At 57.7% G+C, this 22,232-nt stretch overlaps 9 protein-coding genes across 9 annotated transcripts; 5 read left to right on the forward strand and 4 right to left on the reverse strand.

Annotated features, from left to right (window-relative positions):
* Positions 1–633: 633 nt before the first annotated feature.
* On the reverse strand, positions 634–2,229 carry BJ171DRAFT_413896 (repressor of RNA polymerase III transcription Maf1; the record flags this gene model as incomplete). Its single annotated transcript, XM_053107308.1, has 5 exons — positions 634–703; positions 897–1,115; positions 1,430–1,603; positions 1,679–1,727; positions 2,127–2,229. Coding segments are annotated over 5 exons (615 nt in total), but the record flags the coding sequence as incomplete, so codon positions are not given.
* Positions 2,230–2,516: 287 nt separating this feature from the next.
* On the forward strand, positions 2,517–4,913 carry BJ171DRAFT_440623 (inorganic pyrophosphatase). The gene is made up of 9 exons (XM_053108059.1): positions 2,517–2,623; positions 2,791–2,909; positions 3,040–3,141; positions 3,381–3,398; positions 3,487–3,637; positions 3,787–3,849; positions 3,980–4,196; positions 4,312–4,415; positions 4,619–4,913. Exons 1-9 carry the CDS (start codon positions 2,563–2,565, stop codon positions 4,765–4,767), a joined length of 984 nt encoding a protein of 327 aa, XP_052968599.1. The 5' UTR covers positions 2,517–2,562; the 3' UTR covers positions 4,768–4,913.
* A 2,270-nt stretch (positions 4,914–7,183) lies between these two features.
* BJ171DRAFT_580012 (uncharacterized protein) lies at positions 7,184–7,756 on the forward strand (the record flags this gene model as incomplete). Its single annotated transcript, XM_053114006.1, has 2 exons — positions 7,184–7,477; positions 7,622–7,756. 2 exons carry the CDS (start codon positions 7,184–7,186, stop codon positions 7,754–7,756), a joined length of 429 nt encoding a protein of 142 aa, XP_052968600.1.
* Positions 7,757–8,320: 564 nt separating this feature from the next.
* On the forward strand, positions 8,321–9,721 carry BJ171DRAFT_32048 (uncharacterized protein; the record flags this gene model as incomplete). Its single annotated transcript, XM_053107135.1, has 3 exons — positions 8,321–8,401; positions 8,544–9,128; positions 9,276–9,721. Coding segments are annotated over 3 exons (801 nt in total), but the record flags the coding sequence as incomplete, so codon positions are not given.
* A 271-nt stretch (positions 9,722–9,992) lies between these two features.
* BJ171DRAFT_498080 (uncharacterized protein) lies at positions 9,993–11,010 on the forward strand. The gene has a single exon (XM_053110338.1). It carries the CDS (start codon positions 10,023–10,025, stop codon positions 10,632–10,634), a length of 612 nt encoding a protein of 203 aa, XP_052968602.1. The 5' UTR covers positions 9,993–10,022; the 3' UTR covers positions 10,635–11,010.
* Positions 11,011–11,563: 553 nt separating this feature from the next.
* Positions 11,564–12,631, reverse strand: BJ171DRAFT_498081 (uncharacterized protein; the record flags this gene model as incomplete). The annotated part of the gene is made up of 1 exon (XM_053110339.1): positions 11,564–12,631. The coding sequence occupies one exon, from the start codon at positions 12,626–12,628 to the stop codon at positions 11,954–11,956; it is 675 nt and encodes a 224-aa protein (XP_052968603.1). The 3' UTR covers positions 11,564–11,953.
* Positions 12,632–14,061: 1,430 nt separating this feature from the next.
* BJ171DRAFT_580016 (uncharacterized protein) lies at positions 14,062–14,499 on the reverse strand (the record flags this gene model as incomplete). The annotated part of the gene is made up of 1 exon (XM_053114007.1): positions 14,062–14,499. The coding sequence occupies one exon, from the start codon at positions 14,497–14,499 to the stop codon at positions 14,062–14,064; it is 438 nt and encodes a 145-aa protein (XP_052968604.1).
* A 1,462-nt stretch (positions 14,500–15,961) lies between these two features.
* On the reverse strand, positions 15,962–18,562 carry BJ171DRAFT_566837 (Alpha/Beta hydrolase protein). Its single transcript, XM_053113436.1, has 4 exons — positions 18,311–18,562; positions 17,663–18,192; positions 16,721–17,408; positions 15,962–16,598 (listed from the first exon to the last, which is right to left on the reverse strand). The coding sequence occupies exons 1-4, from the start codon at positions 18,392–18,394 to the stop codon at positions 16,221–16,223; spliced, it is 1,680 nt and encodes a 559-aa protein (XP_052968605.1). The 5' UTR covers positions 18,395–18,562; the 3' UTR covers positions 15,962–16,220.
* A 46-nt stretch (positions 18,563–18,608) lies between these two features.
* Positions 18,609–22,229, forward strand: BJ171DRAFT_566838 (uncharacterized protein). The gene is made up of 12 exons (XM_053113437.1): positions 18,609–19,028; positions 19,192–19,320; positions 19,533–19,580; positions 19,703–19,828; positions 19,925–20,080; positions 20,266–20,365; positions 20,580–20,655; positions 20,774–21,119; positions 21,254–21,443; positions 21,571–21,698; positions 21,825–21,966; positions 22,083–22,229. The coding sequence occupies exons 1-12, from the start codon at positions 18,867–18,869 to the stop codon at positions 22,133–22,135; spliced, it is 1,656 nt and encodes a 551-aa protein (XP_052968606.1). The 5' UTR covers positions 18,609–18,866; the 3' UTR covers positions 22,136–22,229.
* Positions 22,230–22,232: the final 3 nt, after the last annotated feature.

Consider the following 22,232-nt stretch of genomic DNA (forward strand, 5'->3'; position numbering starts at 1 on the left):
GATCCGAGGGGGAAGATGTCGCCCGGTGGCGATTACGACGGGTCAACAGCTCGGGGCACGCTGAGAGGCGCTGCTCGGAACTGGACCAATCTCGGCGGCCCGCTGCAACACGAGGCCGCCTTCTGTGCAGCAGGATTGGGACGGGGGGGAGAGGAACAAACGTTCACATTCGAGGAAGGCCCGCGGTCGAACGACGTCGATGAGGGCCGGTAGGAGTAATAGTCCACCGCTAATCCGAGGACATCACGAAGCAGTCTCCACGGATTAAACTTCCATACTTTCCATCGTGTACTGATCATATGCGCTGTGTCTGTGGATTGGCGTTGAGCGCAAAGAACGAGGCAGCATCGCTTGTTAGATCACAGCTCGCTCGTGCAGCACTCGCACTAGCTCGATGGGCTAGCCAAGATGCAGACCCACGCTCGCTGCGGGTGATACGTACTCCATGAGCGGCCGCTCATCCAGGATATCGTTGCCTTCGAGCGAGAAGGGCTCCATGTCCATCATGGAGTCGGTATCGAGATCGGCGGGCAAGAGTCTGGGTGCCATACAGATATCAAATGAGTACCAAGCAGATGGGCGCCGCAATGTCGGCCAAGCAGCGCAGAGTTGCGATTGCGCAGTGATGTACCTCACAGCACGGCAGGTGAAAAATACGATTCTCTTGAGCTTCTTGTCGTAGAAAAAGTAGTAGAAGCTCCATCTGTGTGCGCCGGGTTGCGGGTGGACCACGGAGAGGTATGCATGTTAGCAGCGTGCACTCGACCAGTGAGCACTGGCGCTTCTCGGCGCGGTGTAGGCTCCATTCAGACGATCGCCGCGCTCCAAAGGTTCCGGGGTCTGCGGACGAATCACACCGTTACGCCTCCAACAGCTCTATGGAGTCGATACGCTACACATTGCCTTCTTCAGCGTCAGGCTCGATGTCGGGGTCGGGGTTGAAGGAGTAGATATCGCAGTCTGCAAGCGGAATCACTTGCTCGATGGCGGACCAGATTTTTGGCGTCAGGACCTGGGCAAACTTGTCGTTGCCCAGGTTGTAGAACGACATGTTCACATCGTTGGCGACCACATGGAAGGATGGCATGCGAGTGAAATACTCAGGCTTGACATCGCTGCGGAAACACAAACACAAAGGCAGACGGGTTGAGTCACGGCCTCGCGAGCTGGGACCATGTGCAAGAGGCAGCATGATCTCCGCCCGAATCAGTTTGTAGTGGAGTGCAAAGCAAAACGATCCGATCGTGCACGGGGATGATGCAACAGGGCTCGAGAGCGTCGCGTGTGATGCTGTGAAGCGCCGCGCAGTGCAGCGTGCAACGCAGCGCGGTGCTGTGTGGTGCTGTGTGATGCTGTGTGGTGCCGTGGGAGGTGGATCCAGAGGGCGAGACCATCGCCGCAGCAGCGATGAGTCGGCAACCCAACCTACCTAAAATCGTAGTCTGGGAAGGCTGCATTCAAGGTCGCCAGCAGATAAAAGAGTGTCTTTCTGGACGTTGGCTGCGACAACGGGCCGAACGGCGACCGGGGCGACATCGACAGACCCAGCAATTTGGGCGAGGGGGCTGAAATCTTGGGCGACAGCGAAAAGGCGGTGATGGACCTTGGCGACGACGACGGCAGCAGCACAGGCGAGGTGAGCGAGTTGGACAGGTCCTCGTCGTCGAAATCCAGGTACTTTGTCTGGAGGTGCTGCTTCAGCTTTTTGTCGTCGCCGGTGTTTTTACCTGTGCGCAAAAACACACGAAGGGAGGTCGTTGGCATGAGCCTGCGTTGCCTCCGGACGACTCATCCGCGAATGTTTGCGATGTGATCGGAACCCCTTCCCGGCAGTACGCTGCATGGGGAGGCACAGAACAGCGAAGCACAAGCAGCCACGTATCGTTGGGTGGGGGCTCTCGTGGCTCTCGTGGCCGGAGACGATGCCGGTCGTTCGGGGAGATGCATGTGTGTCCCGAGCCGGGGGGGGACTGGACATATCCAGACAGACTCGCTTCACAGGGTTCCTGGCTGATCGCCATGCGAGACAGATGGACGATGGGACTGCTGCCGGCCCACGACACACCCCGGCAAGGCAGCCTCGATGCACGCCGTCGCCAGTGCTTCGAGGGAAAGCCGTGGCTTACAGGAGTAGGACTCGATTCGGCCAAAGGCTTTGGAGTCGCCGGCCTCGATGCACGACAGGAGGGTGTTGACTTCTTCCAGGGCCGGGAATTCGAGGAACTTCATGGTTGCGGAGCGGGCAGACACACAGCTGGGTGTCCTAAGCTTGAGGGTGAGGGTGCGGTTGCGGATGAGGCGGGCCACAGGCAGGGCAGACGAGGCACAGGCCGGGGCAGGCTGGACAGGGAGGTTTGCTTGATGGAGGCTGATGGGTGCCAGCCTCGGCCCTTCGGCTTCGGCAGTGTTTGTCGCCGGCGTGGCTGGCTGCCGGCGATCACGTGTGCTCCCGCTTCTGGCCGGCCGCGTCGCCTTATCACTATCAATTTTTTCCGGCCCCCTCGCTCTGCTTGCCCCCCTCACTCTGCTTGCCCCCCTCGCCGCTCATCCCGCCTGCCCAGCATGACCTACTCGACCCGAGTCGTCGGAGCCCCCAATACCCTCGAGTACCGTGTGTACTTTGGTAAGCACCGCTCGGGCTGCTGTCTGCGCCCGCCAACCTGCCCAGCTTGCCCAGCCTGCCCAGCTGCCCGGAGACTGCGTCAGCCCTGTCCTTGAGGGGCAGGGGTCAATGCCCCAAGGCGGCCAAGATGCCAACCAGCTGACCATCTGTGCATCTGCACATGCCAGAAAACGAGCAGAAGGAGCTGGTCTCGCCCTTCCACGACATCCCTCTCTACGCCAATGCCGAGAAGACCATCCTGAACATGGTTGTCGAGATCCCGAGATGGACCAACGCCAAGCTCGAGGTGCGTCTCTGTCGGGTTCCGAGGTGTTCCCGCTTTCACTGCACCAGTGCAGTCCTCTCAGCATGCAGTAACCACCGATGGGTGTGTGATTGGGCGATGCTCCTGACTGCACCCCTTGCCCCGTGTCCAGATCTCAAAGGAGGACACCTTCAACCCCATCAAGCAGGATACCAAGAAGGGCAAGCTCCGCTTTGTCAAGAACTGCTTCCCGCACCATGGCTACATCTGGAACGTGAGTGAGATGCTGTCTGTCGCGGCGAACTGCGAGCGAGAAAGCCCTTGCGGCCACTGTCTTGTCCTCTCTTCCATCCGTTTGTGCTAAACCATCGCGGCTTCACTTCATCCCTCTGATTGGGAACACTCTGGCAACATGTGCCGATGCCTGCCCCAATATTCGGGTGGCGGGGAACTGGTCTGAAATCGTGATGGGCTGCCCATCCTTTGTCCTGTGGACATGGACTCGCTCGGTAGTATGGAGCCCTTCCCCAGGTAAGTGTGTCGCTCACTGGCCCGGATATCGCGGCTTCTCGATGTACAGCGGGTGTCTGATACCCGTTTACTTCTGACACGCCTTCAGACTTGGGAAGATCCCAACCATATCAACCCAGATACCCAGGCCAAGGGCGACAACGACCCGGTCGATGTCTGTGAGATCGGCGAGCGCGTTGGCACTGTGGGCCAGGTCAAGCAAGTCAAGGTCCTGGGTACCCTCGCTCTGTTGGACGAAGGTGCGCTTGCATCAGGATGTTCTACAGTCCTGCTCTTGTCCAGTAGCCAAAGCTGTCGTCGGTTTGCGATGAACCCGTGGCCGGAGCAGTGCGAGCCCACCTGGCGGCTGGTGCCGAGCAACCTGCTTACTGTGCACTGACACCACTAGGCGAAACGGACTGGAAGGTTATTGTGATCGACGTCAACGACCCCTCTGCTCACCTCGTCAACGGTGAGTTGCGTGTCTGCAGCTCAGATGGCGAGAGAAATGGGGGATGAAGCGAATCCAGCGGCGACTCTTACTGCCACGTCGGGGTGGACAGAGAGAGAGAGCTCATGCTCATCCCCGTTCCCTCGCATAGACATTGCCGACGTCGAGAAGCACTTCCCGGGTCTGCTTCACGCCACTCACCAGTGGTTCAAGATCTACAAGATGCCCGATGACAAGCCTCCGAACGAATTTGCCTTTGGCGGCAAGGCCAAGGACGCCGCTTATGCCAGGCGCATCATCGAAGAGACCCACGAGGCCTGGAAGAGCCTCGTTTCCCACGCGACCGAAAACACTACCGGCATCGCTCTGTAAGTCTGACTCCCTCTCTGCTGACCTGCTCTCTGGCAGTGGTTGCGTTGCCGCTGTGATGGCCCGGCTCTTACACTCCACCTGCTCGTCATAATCCGTTGTTTGCTCTGCCAGTGCCAACGTGAATGTTGCCGAGAGCACCGACCGTGTCCAGGCCAGCGACGCCCTTGCTGTTCCCAGCGACTCTGCTCTGCCGGCTGCCGCCATCGATCCAGTTGGTGAGTGGGCCATTTCGGCAGGCTGATCTCACCGGATCCTACCAGCCCTGCATACTGCCACCGTAACTGTGCTGTGTCGTTGCTGTGTCGCTGTTGTCTCAGACCCATGGCTACATGTGCTTCATCCGCAATTGTGATCGCACACCGGCGCACCACCGCTCACCATGTTCGCCTTGTATTTGCGTTTGCGTTTGCGGTTGCAGTCGACAGATGGTACTTCATTCCCCTGCCCGAGACCCTTGTCTCTCCTGTCGAGGTCTACCTCAAGCCTGCTTTCGAGGCGGTGACAGGCCTCGTGGCCTCGCTGCAGGGCATGGTTCGCAGCTGGTCGCAGCAGTCCAAGAGCCATTGATAGGCTCTCTCGTCGACGTTGCTTCGTCCGAGCAACGGCATATCCCAAGAGGCCAGCGTGCAGGTCTATAGAATACGCAGGCACATCAACCTGCCTTGGTTTCCTCCTGTCGGTCAATAGAGACAGTCGCTGTCTCCCCCTGCAACGCCCGCACGTCCACCCAGCGTAGCCGTGAGCACAGCCATATCCATAGTTGCATCTCGGCGCAGGGATTGTGGATATCGTAGGTCGATCGATCGGTTCACAAGCGGGAAGCGCGAGGACAACCAATCAGATGGATGGACCTGCTCGCGATAAGCGGCGAGCACCGAGCACCGACGATCCTGCCGCCGGCCAGAGCGACGCCGAGCTTGGTAGCCCCGCGCGATCGACAGGTCCAGGCCGAGTCAATCTGAATGCGAGAGTCTCGCGGGCCAAGGTGTCGATGGCTCTGCAGGAGACGGCGGAGACTGCAACGGACTTGCGCCCAGACAGCCGAGTTCCTGTCTACCCGCAGCCCCAACGGGAAGAGCCGCAGCCCACCCTTGCTATACGAGATCCGGAACGGGATATTTCCACTGGCACGCTCGTGCCCAGAAACTCCACAGCCTGAGGACTCAGAAATGGTGGAGGACAAGAGGGGAATCGCGGCGAGACGGCGAAGAAAAAGGGGCCGCCCCGACACTGCTGCGCCACGCGGATCGAGTGTGCAATGCGGATCGAGTGAGTGTGCCACGGATCCAGCCGGATTGCTTGCGCACGCACACACACACACTGCCTGTGGGGTTGCGTTGCCATCCCCACATCCGATCAGCTACATCCACCATCCATCTGCCGCATCGATCGATCGCACCGCTGCCATGGGAGCCCGGTCATCCAAGCATGCCGTTGGCGTTGCGGCCCGACGATATCCCCAGACCGTCTCGATGATCAAGGACGCGGGCGATCCGGCCATTCTCTCGGCGACCCAGCGACCGACGCCCAGCACCGAGGCTGCGACATCGTTCCAGGCCGAGTCGCAGCAGCAGCAGCAGCAGCAGCCATCGACTACTTACAACAACGGCAGCAGCAACCCGCTGGATCCGCGAGTGGAGCACCAGAGGCTGCTCCAAAACTTTGCCCAGATCCAGTTTGAAATCAAACCTGTCTCCAAGTTTGAATCCAAGCCGGTGAGGGCAACGCGAGGATCGCGGCTGGATGCAATGACTGCGGGCTCGATATGAGGCACTGCTCGTGCAGTTGGGGGGACTGCGTCTTCAGCTCCACTCTGGCGCTGCCGTCGAGCTCGGTCGTTTGCAATAATGTGCGCGAGCGGACTATTCAATCTCTGGATGAGCCCCATGACGCCGTGCTGTCCCTGGCTCACACCATCCGACATCCGCCTGCAATCGCATCCTCCGTCATCTGCCTGCAATCGCACCCTCCGACCACTGACCCAAATCGGCCTGGCTTTGTCCCGACTGCGAATCCAGGCTAACGAGCTCTTGAGTATCGTCAACACCCTGGCGGGAGCGCGATGCCAGGCTTGAGGAGGACGACCGGAACCTGTTTGTGCGGCCAGAGGGCAAGCTCAAGGCCGCGGAGCTGGAGCTGCTGTTCTCGCAGCGCAAAACCAAGCTCTCGTCCCCCGAAGACCTCGCGGACCAGTTCAAGCTTCCAAAAGAGACTGTGAAGGCGCTGCTGCTGCACCTCAACTCGATCGAGTCGGTCGGCAGCACGAGCGGAAACGTATCGGCCCGGTGGATCGAGGATATGGCCGAGTACCGGCGAAATGAAGCACGCAGGATCTGAGGGTGCTTATGCTGTCGCGGCTGGCTAAGCGCAATACAGCACGATTGGAGCGAGACTTGGACGCAGTCGCCCATACCCGAACCGACGGCTTCGATATCTGCCCGAATTGCGCCTGGCCCTGTCCACGGAGAGACCCAATGTCCTGTGCATTTGTCGGATTTCTTGAGCGGCGGCGCCAGCGCAGGAGGATGTGATCGCAGCGAAGGCGAGACCGGACACAGATCTCATGGGCCTCGGCCCCCCACCCCAAAGTATGTCTCTGGCCCATCCATTCTCTGCTCGCTGCCCGTCCCCCTGCGCATATCTCTGCCTGCCTGCCCCCAACGGCCCGGCCTGCTGCTCGCGGCCGCGCAAGCCTGGCTCACGCTGACACTGGCAAGATTCACAAACAGCGAGGGTCACGCGGCCGCGGCGGTCTGATTGGAGTTGGGTCTGCCCAGCGAGCCACACACGGCCGGGATGCACCATGAATCAGACCGGCGGCGGGCCTCGGGGTGACTCACTGGCTGTTCGGGCAGGTATTTATGGGCCGTGGCCGTGCCAGGACCGAGCGGACTCTATCGCAGCCACAGCCATTCACAGAGCACCCATCACCACTACTAGCACTTCCTCTTCAACCAGAACCAGTACCAGCCCCTCTTCCAACATGCATGATCATTACCTCGTTGGCCTGGACTTTTCCAACACTGGCAGCGAGCCCTCCACCTATGCCCTCGAGTGGGTGTCCCAGCACTTCCTCGCCGAGGGTGATCGCCTGACTGTCGCCACAATCCTTCCCAACATCGCAACCGAGGAGATCCAGGAGGCCGAGCAGGCAGTCATTGCGCGCGCCCAGGCCCTGCTGGAGCACATGGCCACAACCTACTCCAAGAAGCACATCGAGGCCGATTTCAAGCTGATTCACTCATCGCAAGACACTGCATTGGCGCTGTGCGAGATGGTACGTCGTGCTGGGTCGCAAGAGGGAGGAGTCTCTGGGCCGGTGCCATGTGCATCCGCTGGCTTTACGCATCCGATGGTGCCGGGAATGGTCCGTGTTGGGCTGATCGACCCGGGCTGACCTAACTGTGTGCTCTGTCCCCAGGCCGTTGATGTCAAGGCCACCAACCTGGTTCTCGGATACGACCCCTACAAGAAGTCACACCACATGGGCAACTATTGCTTGGACAACTCCGAGGTCCCCGTGACTGTTGTCCGCCCCGTATACCACTACAAATGAACAGCTCGCCATCTGCCTCTCGGTGGGCTTCTTAGCCGCACACCATCCGCACGTCATACAGCATCGAAGGGGGAAATCCAGCTCACCATTGACTGGCTGTCCGCCCTCTCCGATGATACATAGTCATGTACGATAAACGGCATGCTAAGCACCAGCCTGACCCAATACACAAAACTATGCACTTCACTTGGACCACGAGATTTGCTGGTGTGGGCGTCGTTGTGGAGGAGCTGCACTGAGCCGACAAGGGCGAGCAGAGTATCCGACAGAGATGCCGCAGAGCCGATGCTCGGAGAAGCGCCTGTTAATGATGCGGATGGCTCACGCCAACGACCTCGACCGCCCTGGATCGTTGCGGATCGGGGTGGCATGCTGAACCCGCCAGACGTGCCTGGCCAATCGACAGCCCGATTGCCAGACCGACGACGGACCAATCGACGCCACCGAATCCAAAGTCCGACTCATCCGCGCTCGCGATTGGTTGCGGGTCAGGCGGACAGCGGAGCTGCCACGCCCAATCGCGGACTGGCCGCGTCCAACACACCCTTCATCTCGCTCGGGCGAGAGCACAATACGAACGATACGAACGATACGAAGGATGCAAAGGATGCAAAGGATGCGACGGATGTGAATGATGTGAAGCATGTGAGGGATACAAATGATACAAATGATGCGAAGGATGCGAATGGTGTCGGAGGGGCGATATATGATATCGATGCGATGCGACATCCCATCCGCTCGACACACCGAGCGCCCTCTGACTCCTGCTCCCTCGTTTGGCTCGCAGCTGCCCGCCACTGTCACTCCATCTCTGTCCCGGGATGACCCACTTCGATTCACCTTCGAGGCGCGAGCCCTCGCCGATCGCCGCATCGGCCTCCCTCCCAGGACCGCTCGCCCCGCCCCTCCATGGCCTCCGCATCCAAGATGCAGCCCACCCGGCGGCATAAATACCGTGCTCGTCGCCTCCGTCTCGAGGAGGCCATCTGCTATCCACCCTTTCAATAATACCATCCAAGCTCTTCTCTTTGCCCAGTGCCCTTTGCCCATCGCGCCTCGCTCTTTGATCTTCTGCACCATGCACAACCACTATCTTGTTGGTCTCGACCTCTCGGACTGTGCCCAGGAGCCCGCTATCTACACCATCGAGTGGATCTCGGACCATCTCCTTTCTGAGGGCGATCAAATCACCATTGCCTCTGTCCTGCCCAACATCGACTCGCCCGAGGTCCAGGAGGCCGAGGAGAGCACCACCCGCCGGGTCAAGGTGCTCCTCGAGTCGCTAGAGGCTCAGTATGCCAAGAAGAAGGTTCGCGTCGAGAGCACGATTCTGCACTCGTCGCAGGAGCCCGGCCTGGCGCTTTGCGAGATGGTGAGTCAAGACCGATGTCTCTGCCGGACGATCGCCCCGTCCTTGGTCTCGTTGCATTATCACTCTTTGCATTTGGTCATTGCAGCGGTGGATCCTGGTCTTGATCGTGCCTCGCTAATCTAATGACTTTGACTATTTGCATGTCAGGCTGCAGAGATCAAGGCAACCAACTTGGTCCTTGGATACGACCCTCACAAGTCGTCTCACAGCATCGGCAACTACTGCTTGGACAACTCCGAGGTCCCAGTCAGCATCATCCGGCCAGTGTACCACTACAAGTAGAGCGGTCTGATCTGTCACATTCCGTGATTCCCCCCCCCCTCAGCTAAACAAGCATGACGGGTTGTTGCCGTGGCCGTTCGCTGCAGCCGAACCAGCTCCATCCGACGACACCTGCTCCCCATCCCTCTATTTCTCCACTTGATCACTTTACTGTTTATTATTCGGTTGAGATGTTGCTAGGTTTTGAGTAATCAAACACTTTTTTCCGACACTTTAAACTCATTCATGGGGCAGTTGGCATCTGATCCTGGTCCGGTCCCGAGAGCATGAGCGAGTGTCCCTCGCGACCTGAAATGAAAAAGGAATACTGCATCATCCTGTTGGCAGCAGGGCTGGGAGTGTGGTGCCCCTTGATCGAAACCGCCGGTGGGGGGGGGGAGGCAATCAAGGTACGGCCTTCTCCGATCAGCGCTGCGGGTGTGCTCTGGTTTGATCTCGAGCAACCTCCTCCATGCCGTCCAGCTACTGCCCTTCGTAGCCATGCAAGTCCCTCCTCATCCGAGCCCGTCCTTGGCTGCCGCGATTGTCGGTCCTTCACTCGCATCGACATCCGCATCGACATCCGCATCGACATCCGCATCGACATCCGCATCGACATCCGCATCGCCATCGATGCCGTTGTCGTTTCGATCCCAAGCCCAGCAGCGGCCAGGCTCATTCTCCAGCCAAGTCGAATCCGCTGGCCCAAGCTTATTGTTGGCATCGAGCCCCCAGCCATCTTTCGGGTCCTTTGGAAACACCTGGCGAGAGTCTCATAAGCGCGGATTCCCCTCGGACTCGGACTCGGACCGGGACTCGGGCGATAGCGACACTGACGACCATGGTCCCAGAGTTCGCAAGAACGGAGCTAAGCGGATCCGCCACTGCCCAGATCCGGACGAGAACGAGTCTGCAGATATCATGGTTGGGGTTCAAGCCGAGAGCGAGGATATCTCGAAGCTGGTGGAGATGATGGCTCTCCTAGAGCTCGCCCGGATTGCCCATGCGGGCCTGGACCGCCGCACCAAATCCAAGGCCTCTCGTCAGCAGAAACAACAACCACAACCACAACCACAACCACAACAGCAACAGCAGCAGCAACAGAAGCAACCGCTAGAAACCGTCGCAAAAAAGGGCCGCTCTCGCCACCACGACGGGCGCAAGAACAAGCGTGCTCAATACCACTCTGTGCGGAACCAGATCAGCGCTATGATGGAACATTTTTATGGCCCTGGTGCAGGCTGACCCAGCTACAGAAATAGGGCCAGAGCTGCCTCGCCCGCTGCGTCCGCGGGGCACATACCTCGAGGAGATCACCATCTCGGGGTCAGTCGCCACAAATCGAGCCGGAGTGTTTGGGCTGACATAGCAATGTCAACTCTAACGTTGGCTCAGATGACCATCTACCCCGTCTGCTACTCTTTCGTTTGCGTCCGAGTGCCGATCTATTCCCACTTCAAGACAACATCACGCAACGGAAGAGGTGGTGGGTGTTGATGATACACTGTATTCAGGGGGAAATGGGACACCTGCCCACAACCCATTTGTCGGCGTAGTATGCGATGGCATGTCTAACTATGCCATAAGAAATAGAACAGATCACTTTGGCAGCCTCCGAGTGAAGACCACCGGTCGCAGTGCAGCGATGCGGAAATCGAGGGTGCTGTGTTTGGCCATGATTGCTATGAGTGGGTGGGTGTATTCAAGTCACAGAAAAAACCACTCTCATGGCTCAAAACGGAGTGTCACATTTCATTTTGGAAACGCTGTAATACCGATATCCACTTGCAATCGTTGGTTCCTTGACGTCCAGACCTCAGCAGAGTTACCACCTGTGTCATTGGGATTCGTGTGATACTGAACTTGACGAATTCAGCCACAAATATGAAGCTTTCGCTTCTCATTTATGTACTTGAAAAACTCGACGCAAGCCTGCAACGTCTCGGGAAACTCAAGACGCAGCATTTCAATCTGACAAACAGCCACTCCACTAATTACGATTCCTGCCAACAAGAGTTCATGGTCTTCACTGGTCAGTTTGAATCGGCGTGATTTTGAAGGTGCTTCTTCTTTGGGTCCTCACATCATACAGATGGCAGGGATACATGAACAGGAAGCGATCATGTGCAGGAGAGGTGCAACTGCGACAGGGAGTGCGATCGGAACTGAGCAAGTACAGTCGCTTATCTCCTTGCAAACAAGGATTTTATTGATTTAAGATGGCTCGCCTTCATCAATATGCAGTACTCCGGCAATAGAGTTCAAGTCGACCCAATCTGTTGTGACTCGCACTCAGATTCCTTTCGACCAAGTCACGCCGCAGAAATACGGGATGCTGCAAGATCGCTGAGTGCCGATTTTACCGGCGTCAAGTTATTTGATGTTTCTCATGGTTGTTCAACTTCAGTAATAGATATGTGACAATACTGCTTGGCATATCGGATATGTTGAGGGCTGGAGGAATGGCTTGACTGATTGGTCTTGCTGCCTGTTCGGTGGGGCGACATGCTTGTTTGGGAGTGATATTCCAGGGAGGGGGGAAGAGTTCGGTTGGGACTCGGGGATCAGGGCCACTTGTTCATGACCATCAAGATATTGGTGGATTCTTCGTGGCCTTGCTCTGCAGCCTTGCGATACCAGAGGGCAGCGGCATCGATGTCCTTAGCGACGCCGCGACCACTTTTATAGCAGTCGCCGAGCCAGTACTGCGCTAATTGATATCCCTGATCGGCCGATTTACGGAGCCACTCGAATGCCTTGGTATCGTTCCTGGAGACTATTACTCCATGGTAGTAGCTCACACCAATCCTACGCTGTCCATAGGGGTTTCCTTGGTCGGCCGACCTACTCCACCACTGGAATGCCCTCTGGCTATCTCTCGGTATTTTGTGGAAACATTGATGCGACTCTCCGATCCAGAACTGGCTGTCGCTGTGGCCATCGTGAGCCAGTTGCTGTAAAATGTCCACTGCCTTCGGCCGGTCCTCTGAGACTCCAAAACCGTCGAACAAACACACAGCAACGAGATGTCGGCACAGCCACTCTCGGTCCGATCCCAGTCGGCACAGTTGATAGAACCTTCGAGCCCCGGGTGAGTTAGATGAGGTGAAACATCGAACCGCCAGACACTCGTCCTCTCCGAAAGGGAATTCATCCGATCTGTTCTCTCGGATGATCTTGATACCCTTCTGCCTGTCCTGCTGGGTGCCTCGGCCAAGGTAGTGCATCCACCCAAGCATGTGGGTGGCGATAGGTTTGAGGACTGGGTCGGTGGATTTGTTGCTGACTTCCTGCCAGTGATTGAGAGCATCTTTGTCGCTTTGCTCGACACCATGACCGGTGAATGAGGACCATGCTCGAAGGAACTCGATATGGAGTCGGCCATCTTCAATGCCTCGATCTGCGGCCTTGGAGTACCACTCGATGGCTGTGTTCAAGTCTTGATCGACGCCTTCGCCATCCTCGTAGCATCGACCGAGGGCAACTTGGGCCTGGGGCATCTCACGTTCAGCAAGACTGCGGTACAACTGGACAACCTTGGTGTGGTCTTGGTTGGTACCGATGCCATCGTGATAACATCCAGCCAGATGGAACTGGGCCATTGGATGATCAGCTTCGGCCGCCCTCTCCAGATGGCGTACGATTTGCTGGCAGATTACGGGCTGCCTGGATGGGTCCACGGACTGCTGGCCACGGAGATCGGCTTGGAGGATCCTTGCCAAGAAGAATGATGCGGCAACATTGCCCTCCTCGGCTTGATCTTCAAGCCAGGAGCGGTCGGTTGTCTCTTGATCCTTGCAATGAAGCGATATGGCGATCTGGTCGCTCGGCGTGAGGCCGATCTGCAGCGATCCATCAGGACGACACAAGCCTGCATTCTGGCACCAGGTGTGGAAGCGAGCCACCCCGGAGCTCAGGAGAGGCTGCGCCCGTTTGCACACTCGGAGCAAGGTTTTGGTGGTAATCAGGTCGAGGACAAGCTGGAAGCCCTCGTTGCAACAGATGATGGTGAAGATGTCTGGGTTGTGGTCATCCATGGCCAGTCGAGTCATGTCCCAAGAGGAGGAGGCAGAGAGGCAATGCCTTGGCTGGAGATGAGAGGAAACGAGGGCTCTGCGAGGAACGGACGATGCAGTCGAGGGAAGAGGGGAGAATCGATGAGAAACCCGGACGAGTGGCAATGCATACACAAACGCAAGCCACACCCCGCCTCAGAAGCCGTGATCGCCGAGATGGCAGGGCGACCGCTCAGATGGGTCCAACTCCACTGGCATGAACCCGCACAGCCAGGCGCTATCTGCGGCCCTGGAAGGGCCATGCTCCACGAGTCGAGACGAGTCGACCGACTTGGAGGCAGCACAAAGCCCACTATGGATAGAGTCTCATCCTTGGTATGAACCGATTGCATTGCGGAGCACGAATGAAGTGTGCCCACAAACGAGGCTGCCTCTTCGGCCACTGCAAGTCTCCAAGTGTTCGTAAAACAAAGCTCAAGCATGCCTCGGACAGAGACCCAGAGCAGCCACCGTGATGGACAGACAAGATCCGCGAACCGCCGGGCGGTTCAAGCAGAGGAATCGAATAATACGGCACCCTCACAAAGAACAACACTCATACAAAAGGAATGTGAAAGAACCACCCATCGAATCATTGCCGAATCACCGCCTGCTGATCAGCGGCGGCCGGTGCGGGTGAAGATGCTGACTTCGGGGTACTCTTCGTCCTTGAGTTCGCTTGACGGGACCTTTGGCTCGCCCAAGAAGCGAGCGTGATAGAGGTAGTTGAGACACTTTTTGACGATCGTCTCTGACGAGGGACAGGGTGTTGGGTAGATCGAGCGGGTGTTGGCGTTGTCGACCTTGAAGGACATGTCCATCATGATGTGCATGAGCGGGAACAGGGCGTTGTTTTCAAGCGAAGGATTGGCCTCGAGGAGAGTTTTGAACTTTTCGCGGGTGTCGAACAGGACCGGCCACCCACAAGCATTCGCGATCTCAAACACGCGCTTTTCGGTGATGATGCTTTGTGAAGAAGGAGTGTGTGCATGGTATGAGTGATAAGCGGACACTGATGGCAGAGCCCTTTGCAGTCGACATTCTGCACAAGGCATTCTGCGGATGGACCGACAGATCCAGAGGATGACGGCGACAGCCCAAGTAGTGGCCCAACGGATCGCAAGCAAGGATACACCCTCAGCAACATGACCGCCAGATCGCTGGTGCGGGTCTACAAGACCTTTGTCCGACCGACGATGGAGTATGCCCTGTCCCTCGATCGGCTCGAAGCCAAACAAGCCAAGACACTCAACCGAACCCAGATGCACTGCCTCACGGCGCTGTTCAAAGTGGTCCGAAACACATCGTGGGGAACCATGCACATCAACTGCGGGCTCATCTCAATGTCGGGCCGCCTCAAACAGCTGGTGATCCAATACCGGGCTGTCTGGGAGGATCGGAAAGACCAGGACGACAAGATGGTCTCGCTGGTGCTCCGATTCACTCACGCAGACCCAGAGCGCAAGTCCATATTTCTGGGAGCAGCCATCTACGAGGACGACTACTGGAAACGCCTCGAACAAGTCAAGACCCGGCACCCCCTGGGAACAATGGGGTGGCTCTTTGCAGAAGGAACGATTGAAGAACCTGGCCCACCTCTGAAAATGGTGATGCACCTCGAAGACGCCGCAGTTTCGACCGGAAGAAGGAACTGACGGCGGCCTGCTCGCCTCTGACGACCATGTCGGGCCTGTGGGCTGCCAAGAAATCCAAAATGGACCGATGGCTGCACTGCATCGCGGCCCGATGGAGACTCGGAAGCTTCCCTGGCCACCCGAAAGGCGGGAGGAGACACTGCAAGCAGTGCACGACAGACCCAAATGACCCGGTGATCCTCGACAGAACGCATGCTCAGGAATGTGCTGACCCAGACGGAAGCCTCCACGAGGTGGTCCGACAGTACAAAGCCCGACACCCAGAGTGGGAGGAACCGACCCACGACAACGTGGGGCCGATAGACAAGATCCTCGACCTCCTCAGCCATGTTGGATACGACAGAAGTGAGAGGATGGTGCGCTTCGTGAGAACTGACCCAGATGTAGATGCTCTGTGGGGTACGATCTCACAAATCTTCATGAAGCTGACCAAAGATCTGGCTGGGTGGGCAGCACCTACACATAGAGGATAGCACAGGGGAGGAGGCATGTAGCCGCCTTCCAGATAGCCCAGGGGAGGAGGCGTATAGCCACCTTCCAGAACGACACTTTGCCGAGTATCAGTGATGCTGAGGGCTGGCGCACAAATAAAAGTGCGCTATTGAAACAAAATAATTGATGATACGGGAGTCAATATGCGAGCCCAGGGCAACTACCGACCTATGAACATCAATCCAACATATCATATCCCAGATCATGGCCTCTGAATTTATCGGATTCCCACACCATCCACACCATCCACACTGATACCACGCTCAGGACGATAGAAAAAGTAGGGCTGTCCACCTCCATTGGGAAGCACTCCGGCTTCCACCACACACACCACTGCCAAAATGATCGGGTGGGCTCATCGACATAGAGACACGGTTTCGATACTGCGAGGTACATTTATTCAGTATTCCAATAGTGCCATCGGTCTCACACTGCCTCAAGGCAAAGGATGCTGAGCACCCGCTAGATTCAAGAACCGTGCGAGCGGAAACTGTCCAAACCATCCGCTGCCATCAATCCAGACACATATTACAATGCCGACGACTGGTGAGCAAGGCTCTTCTGCATCCACCGCGAAGATCCAAGCAACGCACGGCTTGCGATTCAGTCGAAGGCAGAGGCTATGCGACTCAGTGGCCCAGAAGATGTTTGGTGTTGACCAACGCAATCTGGGTCTGAAGCACTTCAATGTCCTCGAGCTTCAGCTGGCCCGCCCACGCTTGGTCAAGCTGGCTGAGCATCTCCTCGGACTGGACCAGCATCGAAGGCGCATCCGGGGGAGGGAACGCCGGCACGGTGATCGGGCATTTGGTGCCTCGCTCGGGAAGAATGCCAAAGTAAAAGTAGCTCCACAGCTTGCCCATCGTGCACAAACTGAACTGCCCCAGGCTAGTGTGGCCCGCGCCGTCATGGTGCAGCAGCACGCCGTTGCCTCGCATCAGCTTCTCGACGTGGCGGGCACTCGCGAGGGGGGTGACAGGATCGTAGGTCGAGCCAATGATAAGCACCTGATGGGATCAGCGGAAGCACCGAAAGCAGCGGAATCAGTACGACCTCCCAGTGGAATCTGTCGTTCTGTGAATGCTAGCGGCACATACGGGCACAGGAGACAGGGACAGGTGCGCCTCACCTTATTCTTGAGCTTGCGGTCCCAGGGGCCGGTGTAGCGCTCAGCAGCCTTCACAGGCCAGTACTTGCACGAGAGCGATCGCAGCAAGAGACCAGTGCCCAAGAATGAGTACTTGCTGTTCATGTCGATATCGGCGTCGATCCAGTGCTGCAGGGAAAGCTTGTCGCTACCATGTCCATCGAGGCAAAACACCGAGGGAAAGCCGTTGTTGCCCGAGACATCCTTGGTTTGGCAGAGCTGCTTCTCGGAGGTAATGCCCGACATCCGGGCGATCGCTGTGGCGTTGCGGCTCTCGATAATGTCCTGCAGAGCAGCTGCCAGAGCGGGCCAAGCCGTGGTACTGTACATGACTTGGAACACGATCTGGCCCACAAACCTGCCGCTGATGACCGTGGGGATGCCAGAGTCAACAAAGCTGATGGGGTCGGCGTCGAGCTCGTTGATGAGGCTTCTGATGCGCGCCGTGACATCACGGCCGCTGCCCTCGGGTCTCGACAGGGCACAGCCGGTGGGGCCGGCTTGCTGGCACTGTCGGCCAAACTCTTCAAACTCGGGAAGGATGTCCACGAGCGAGCCGGACCACATGTCGATGGGGGTGGCCGTGTACATATCTGGGTTGACAACGCCGTCAATGACTACGCGGCCAACTCGATCCGGGAACATGTTGATATATGTGAGACCGAGGAAGCTGAGGAGAGAGGGGCCAAGTTCTTCCAGGTCAGTGCGAGAGGGACGGTTGTACCCAGGATTGTCACTCGGGATTGTCACTCGGGATTGTCACTCGGGATTGTCACTCGGGATTGTTGCTCCGATCCTCCCTTGGTCCCGCACTGGCTCGCCAGCACAGCGGAAGCATGACGCCGCCCAGTCATGTCAGCGTCATCTTTGTGCGCTTTCGAGCCTCACCCAGACACCCAACAACATCCTCGACGGACCACTTACGTGCCGTACGAGAAGCCAAAGAAATTGAGCACGCTCTCGCCAAGGGCCTCGCGGATGAGGTCCATATCTCTGGCAACGTATGCCGTCGACAGGAAAGGGAGATAGCCGCTCGAGTATCGGCCACAGGCGAGGGCCTTGGTCTTCTGGAAGCTTGCCCAGGCCGGGTTGATTCCGGGAATGTTGAGGGCGAGCTCGAGCTCGATGGCATCGAAGGTCGTGTGAGCGTCGACGCTCGGGTTGCAGAGGACAGACTGCGACTCGCCGATGCCGCGGGGATCAAAGCCGACAATGTCGTATCCTCCGCCGGTGATGGTAGCGAGGATCGACCCGGCCACCTTGACGACCTCGACGCCGGAGCCACCAGGGCCGCCAGGGTTGATCAGGATGCTGCCCATGGAACCATTCGAGATGGAGGGGCGATAGCGAATGAGACCAATCGAGATGGTTTCGAAGCCAGGGTCGAGATGGTCAAGGGGCACCACCAACGACGAGCAGGCATAGGGCTCATCCAACCCAGGGCAGCTGGTCCACTGGACAGATGTGTGCGGAAGGAAGACCGCAGCGCTGGTCAGGGCGAGGGTATCGGCTGCGTGTGGTGGACATGGCAGCCAAGAACAGATGGATGTGTGCACGCAGCTCCGTCCGTACCTTGAGAGTGCGACCCAGGGCCGCCGAGACGAGAGCCAAAGCCAGTGTGGCCCAGATGGCTGCGAGTTTTGAAGGGGAGAACATGGGAAGCGGAGGAAGGAGGTACGAGGCTCGAAGGCGGGCGACGAGAAGCGGATTCAAGCCGACTGATCGGCCAAGCGAGCTATATAAACACCGACCGGGGACGACAGCAGGCGAGCGGCAAAGACGGAGAGCCAAGCTCCAGGCGAGCACAGGCGGGAAAGACGGCTGGGGTTGGAGCAGCGCCAAGGAGCCTTGGCATCGAGACCGGGATGCCCATGGGCCGTGTCCATGGCAGACGCGACCAGGGCATCCCGCCCCGTGACGGCTGCGCAGACACGTGCCAGACGAAACCGGGAGGGCCAGCCACACACACACACATGCCCAGGTGTCGGGTATTCGCTTGATCCACGACGCCGATCTGCACCATCACTGGCGGAAGGACGCTGCAGCCAGCCCAGGAACGAAGCGACGCAGGAACAGGAACAGGAACAGAAACAGGAACAGGAACAGAAATAGAAACAGGAACAGCACCATGGACAGCGACGCCGCGACCAAGACCCTGGAGATGATACGGCGGCTCAAGGACCGCAACGGCCGCTTGGTATTTGAGATCTTCGAGACGCTCCCGTCTAGGGACGACTATCCCGACTATTACGACGTGATCGCCCGGCCGATTGCTTTGGATATGATCGAAGTAATGGATGGCCCCTGTCAGGCTCTGCAGACGCAACCCCATGCCATGCTGCGATGCACTGCGCTGCATCATGCTCCTAGAGACGCTGCGACCGATGAGCTGCGCTGGCGTGTTCTCCTGCCATTGCTAACATCGACTCGCTGACCATCGCAACGATCTCTAGAGCCGGATCAAGCTCGGCGGCTACAGCTCGCTCGCGAGTTTCTACGGAGATATTGCGGTCATGATCGAGAACGCAAAGACATACAATCGCAAGGGCTCGTTTGTGTACAAGAACGCCGAGACAATCCAGGTGCACTGTCGTCGCTTTCCGACCATCTTGAACGGGCATGGTCGGGCAGCCAGATCCGGCGGCAGGGCAAAGCCGCTTGCAGAGTGCGATATCACAACGGTGCACGCATATCACAACGGTGCATGCAGACGCTGTTCGATGGGCTCGGAAATCCTGCGTCCAGTCCGCTCAGGACATCACAGCGACTCATCGGATAATGAATGACCCTGCAGGCCGCAATTGAGTCGACAAGCCCCAACGCCCTGTCCGGTGCCGATAAGGTGCAGTGTATTTCGTTGGCTTTGCTCGGCCCTATCGAATAGGCTCAACTGGCTGCTTCCAGGGCTGATGGATGAGTATCGGGGGCAGCTGATGGGCATTTCTCTGCATTCCAATTGAGCAGTCGCAGGACCATGGCGCTGCAGACATCAAGACCCTGTGGGATCAGATTGTGCGATATCGAGCCATCGGTGGATCCACCGGGGCTGCTTTCAGCCGATTGACCAGCGTGAAAGACTCGACGTTCTCGGTAGGCACCAAGCACCATCGCCTTGAGGCCATAGATCCATGTGCCGAGACACACTGGACACTGACTCTGCTGGACTGCGGACGTTTGTGAAAATAGGAAGCAGCAAGGTTTTTTGAGAAAATGTCGCTGAAGGCTCGGGACTTTGGCTATCCGACCTTTGATTCATTCACAGCCGATGTGCGATCTTGGATCGCGATGATCAAGGGACGCACCGACGACGAAGACCCACTCTCGTTGGCGAATGATATTGAGGTATGCTGGTACAACCGAGATGCTGCTAATCTTGAGGCAGCCGCAGCCGTAGCCGCAGCAATATCAGGCTATCTGTCAAGGCGGGCTGTAGGTTGTGGGCCGAGTTCTGCGCCGCCCCATCAATCTCGCCGAGTCGAGCCGCTGACGCTGCTCATTCAAATGCTACCGTATGTCGTTTGGTACAGCTCCAAGTGGAGGACTTTGTTGTCCAGAGGAGCACGCCGCTTCGGCCCGGAATGACACCGATTCCCGAGCTCGTGAGTGCGGGTACCAAGTTCAAGATAGGTACGGACACCTTGCCCCCGCGTCCTGAATCGAAAAGCGCTCGCAGCTCGCCCTGACATGGCGGATTGTGAAGAAAAAGGCTGCTGTTCGGGTCGTCTACATGTGGCAAGGCGACATCGCGACGGTGGATTGGCTCTATGTAGCAGAGTGATGCTTCGATGGGCTTCGCAGCAGCAAGGCAGCCATTTGACGTCTGACGCTAAACGGACGACAGGCGATTACATCTATCTCAAGCCGGACAGCGCGACCCTCAAGGCTGTGGTTGCGCAGATATATTCGATTTGGAAAGTGTAAGCATGTCCCGCAAGCAAGACTACCGGTGTTGCGGCCAACGGCATCTCGGCGACCGCATGAACAGCAGCGGCACCATGCGGGACAGTACAGCTGACCCGGCCGATGATTTTGCAGCGGTGCCACCGAGAAAATCAGAATATGCATTTTCCTCCAGGCCGACGATCCGAGCATCAAAGGCATTGCCTCGTTCATGGAGAATGAGGTCTTCAAGACGAGCAGCTACCATGTTGTGGATGCCTCGCGAATCCTTGGGAAATGCTACGTGCTGTTTCTTCGCGACTATGTCCGCGGCAAGCCGCCCGGCGCCTCGGCGAGCGATGTCTTTGTCTGTGAGTCCAAGCTCAACTCCTCGAGCAAAGGTCTGGTCAAGATCAAGAACTGGAATACGTGCTTGCCCGAGGCAGTGCGCGGCCAGGAGATCGATCTGGATCTCTACGACAAGGCTCTGGTGCCGACCAAGGCAAGTATTGTGAATTTCTGTGCACCGAGGGGCTCTAGCGCTGCCTCCGCCCCGCGCACCCATCCAGGCAAGCCTGGCTATGCACAGCAATATCCAAGCTCACGCCTCATCCCGGTTTCTTCCCTGTCTCAAAGAGCCATTCCACACCAGCGAAGCTGCCGACGCAACAGGCAGCCATCCATCCGACATCTGGACTCGTTGGGAGTCCAGCCGCCGTTGCGGTGGCACCGTCCTTCTACCCCACACCGATGCTCCCAGTGCCAACGCCGGTTCTTCATCCGCCGCCGCACATCAACCCGGCCGATTCGCTGCCGGCCAGGATCAGTAAGCTCGGCCATCGCGCTGCTCCCACGCTGCTCGTGGATGGGACTCGGGAGACTCAGGTGCTCTCGACCCAACGTCGCCGGATTGACGCACTCTGACGCATTTCGTGCTCCCTCCGTCATGCCAGACGAGAAGTTCCTGTGTACCGATGACTCAAAGTTGAAGTGGTTTGCCTCTCCCCCGATTGATGTGGTCCCAACCCCTGTGTTGACACACTCACTAGCATATCTGGTCAAGAAGAGGAAGGATCGACTGGTACGTTTCTTATGCGCTCGCCCTGCAATCCATCGCCAGAATAACAATCAGACACTGCACGCAAGAGTTCAGCAATCTGATGGATTTGCTGTTCTTTGTGTCGTTGGTTTGCGTTTCGTTTCTCAGAAGGCCGAACAAGACAGAGAGGACCAAGCGACTATCGCTGCTGCCTCGGCTCACGAACCTACTCCTACCGAGCCAGCCAAGCAGTCCGAAAGCCATCGAAGCGATCCTGCATCCAATCCGGCAGTTCTGGAGGCAATCAACGGTAGGTATCCGATGGAAGTCGCTCCCTTGTCCATGACCAGCCCAAGATACATCGCCGAGCCAGTCGAGGCTAACGGGAATACTTGCCGCCTGATTTGTACCCAATGCAACGTGCAGAGCTCGCAAATGTGTGGACAGCCCAAGTCAAGCGTCTCAAGGCAGCGCCATAGATGTTGCAGTGCAAAGCCGTGATATTCAGTGCCATACTCATTTGTGTGCACCGATTGCGCTGAATAAAGATCGCATCAAGCACCCGTCGCCATCTGG

This window comes from Polychytrium aggregatum, assembly GCF_025602895.1.
Source record: "Polychytrium aggregatum strain JEL109 chromosome Unknown BJ171scaffold_11, whole genome shotgun sequence".
NCBI classification, from domain to species: Eukaryota; Fungi; Chytridiomycota; class Chytridiomycetes; order Polychytriales; genus Polychytrium; species Polychytrium aggregatum.

Excerpts from the sequence above, each read along its gene's own strand:
- BJ171DRAFT_440623 (XM_053108059.1), top strand. The coding sequence starts at position 2,563 with ATGACCTACTCGACCCGAGTCGTCGGAGCCCCCAATACCCTCGAGTAC. Across the intron at positions 4,197-4,311 it reads AACACTACCGGCATCGCTCT|TGCCAACGTGAATGTTGCCG; the intron begins GTAAGTCTGACT and ends TTGCTCTGCCAG. Across the intron at positions 4,416-4,618 it reads TGCCGCCATCGATCCAGTTG|TCGACAGATGGTACTTCATT; the intron begins GTGAGTGGGCCA and ends TTGCGGTTGCAG.
- BJ171DRAFT_498080 (XM_053110338.1), top strand. The coding sequence starts at position 10,023 with ATGCCGTTGTCGTTTCGATCCCAAGCCCAGCAGCGGCCAGGCTCATTC.
- BJ171DRAFT_566837 (XM_053113436.1), bottom strand. The coding sequence starts at position 18,394 with ATGTTCTCCCCTTCAAAACTCGCAGCCATCTGGGCCACACTGGCTTTG. Across the intron at positions 18,193-18,310 it reads CCCTGGGTCGCACTCTCAAG|TGGACCAGCTGCCCTGGGTT; the intron begins GTACGGACGGAG and ends ACATCTGTCCAG. Across the intron at positions 17,409-17,662 it reads TTTGGCTTCTCGTACGGCAC|CTTCCTCGGTCTCACATATA; the intron begins GTAAGTGGTCCG and ends CTCTCTCCTCAG.
- BJ171DRAFT_566838 (XM_053113437.1), top strand. The coding sequence starts at position 18,867 with ATGGACAGCGACGCCGCGACCAAGACCCTGGAGATGATACGGCGGCTC. Across the intron at positions 19,829-19,924 it reads TGAAAGACTCGACGTTCTCG|GAAGCAGCAAGGTTTTTTGA; the intron begins GTAGGCACCAAG and ends TTGTGAAAATAG. Across the intron at positions 21,967-22,082 it reads AGTTCTGGAGGCAATCAACG|AGCTCGCAAATGTGTGGACA; the intron begins GTAGGTATCCGA and ends TGCAACGTGCAG.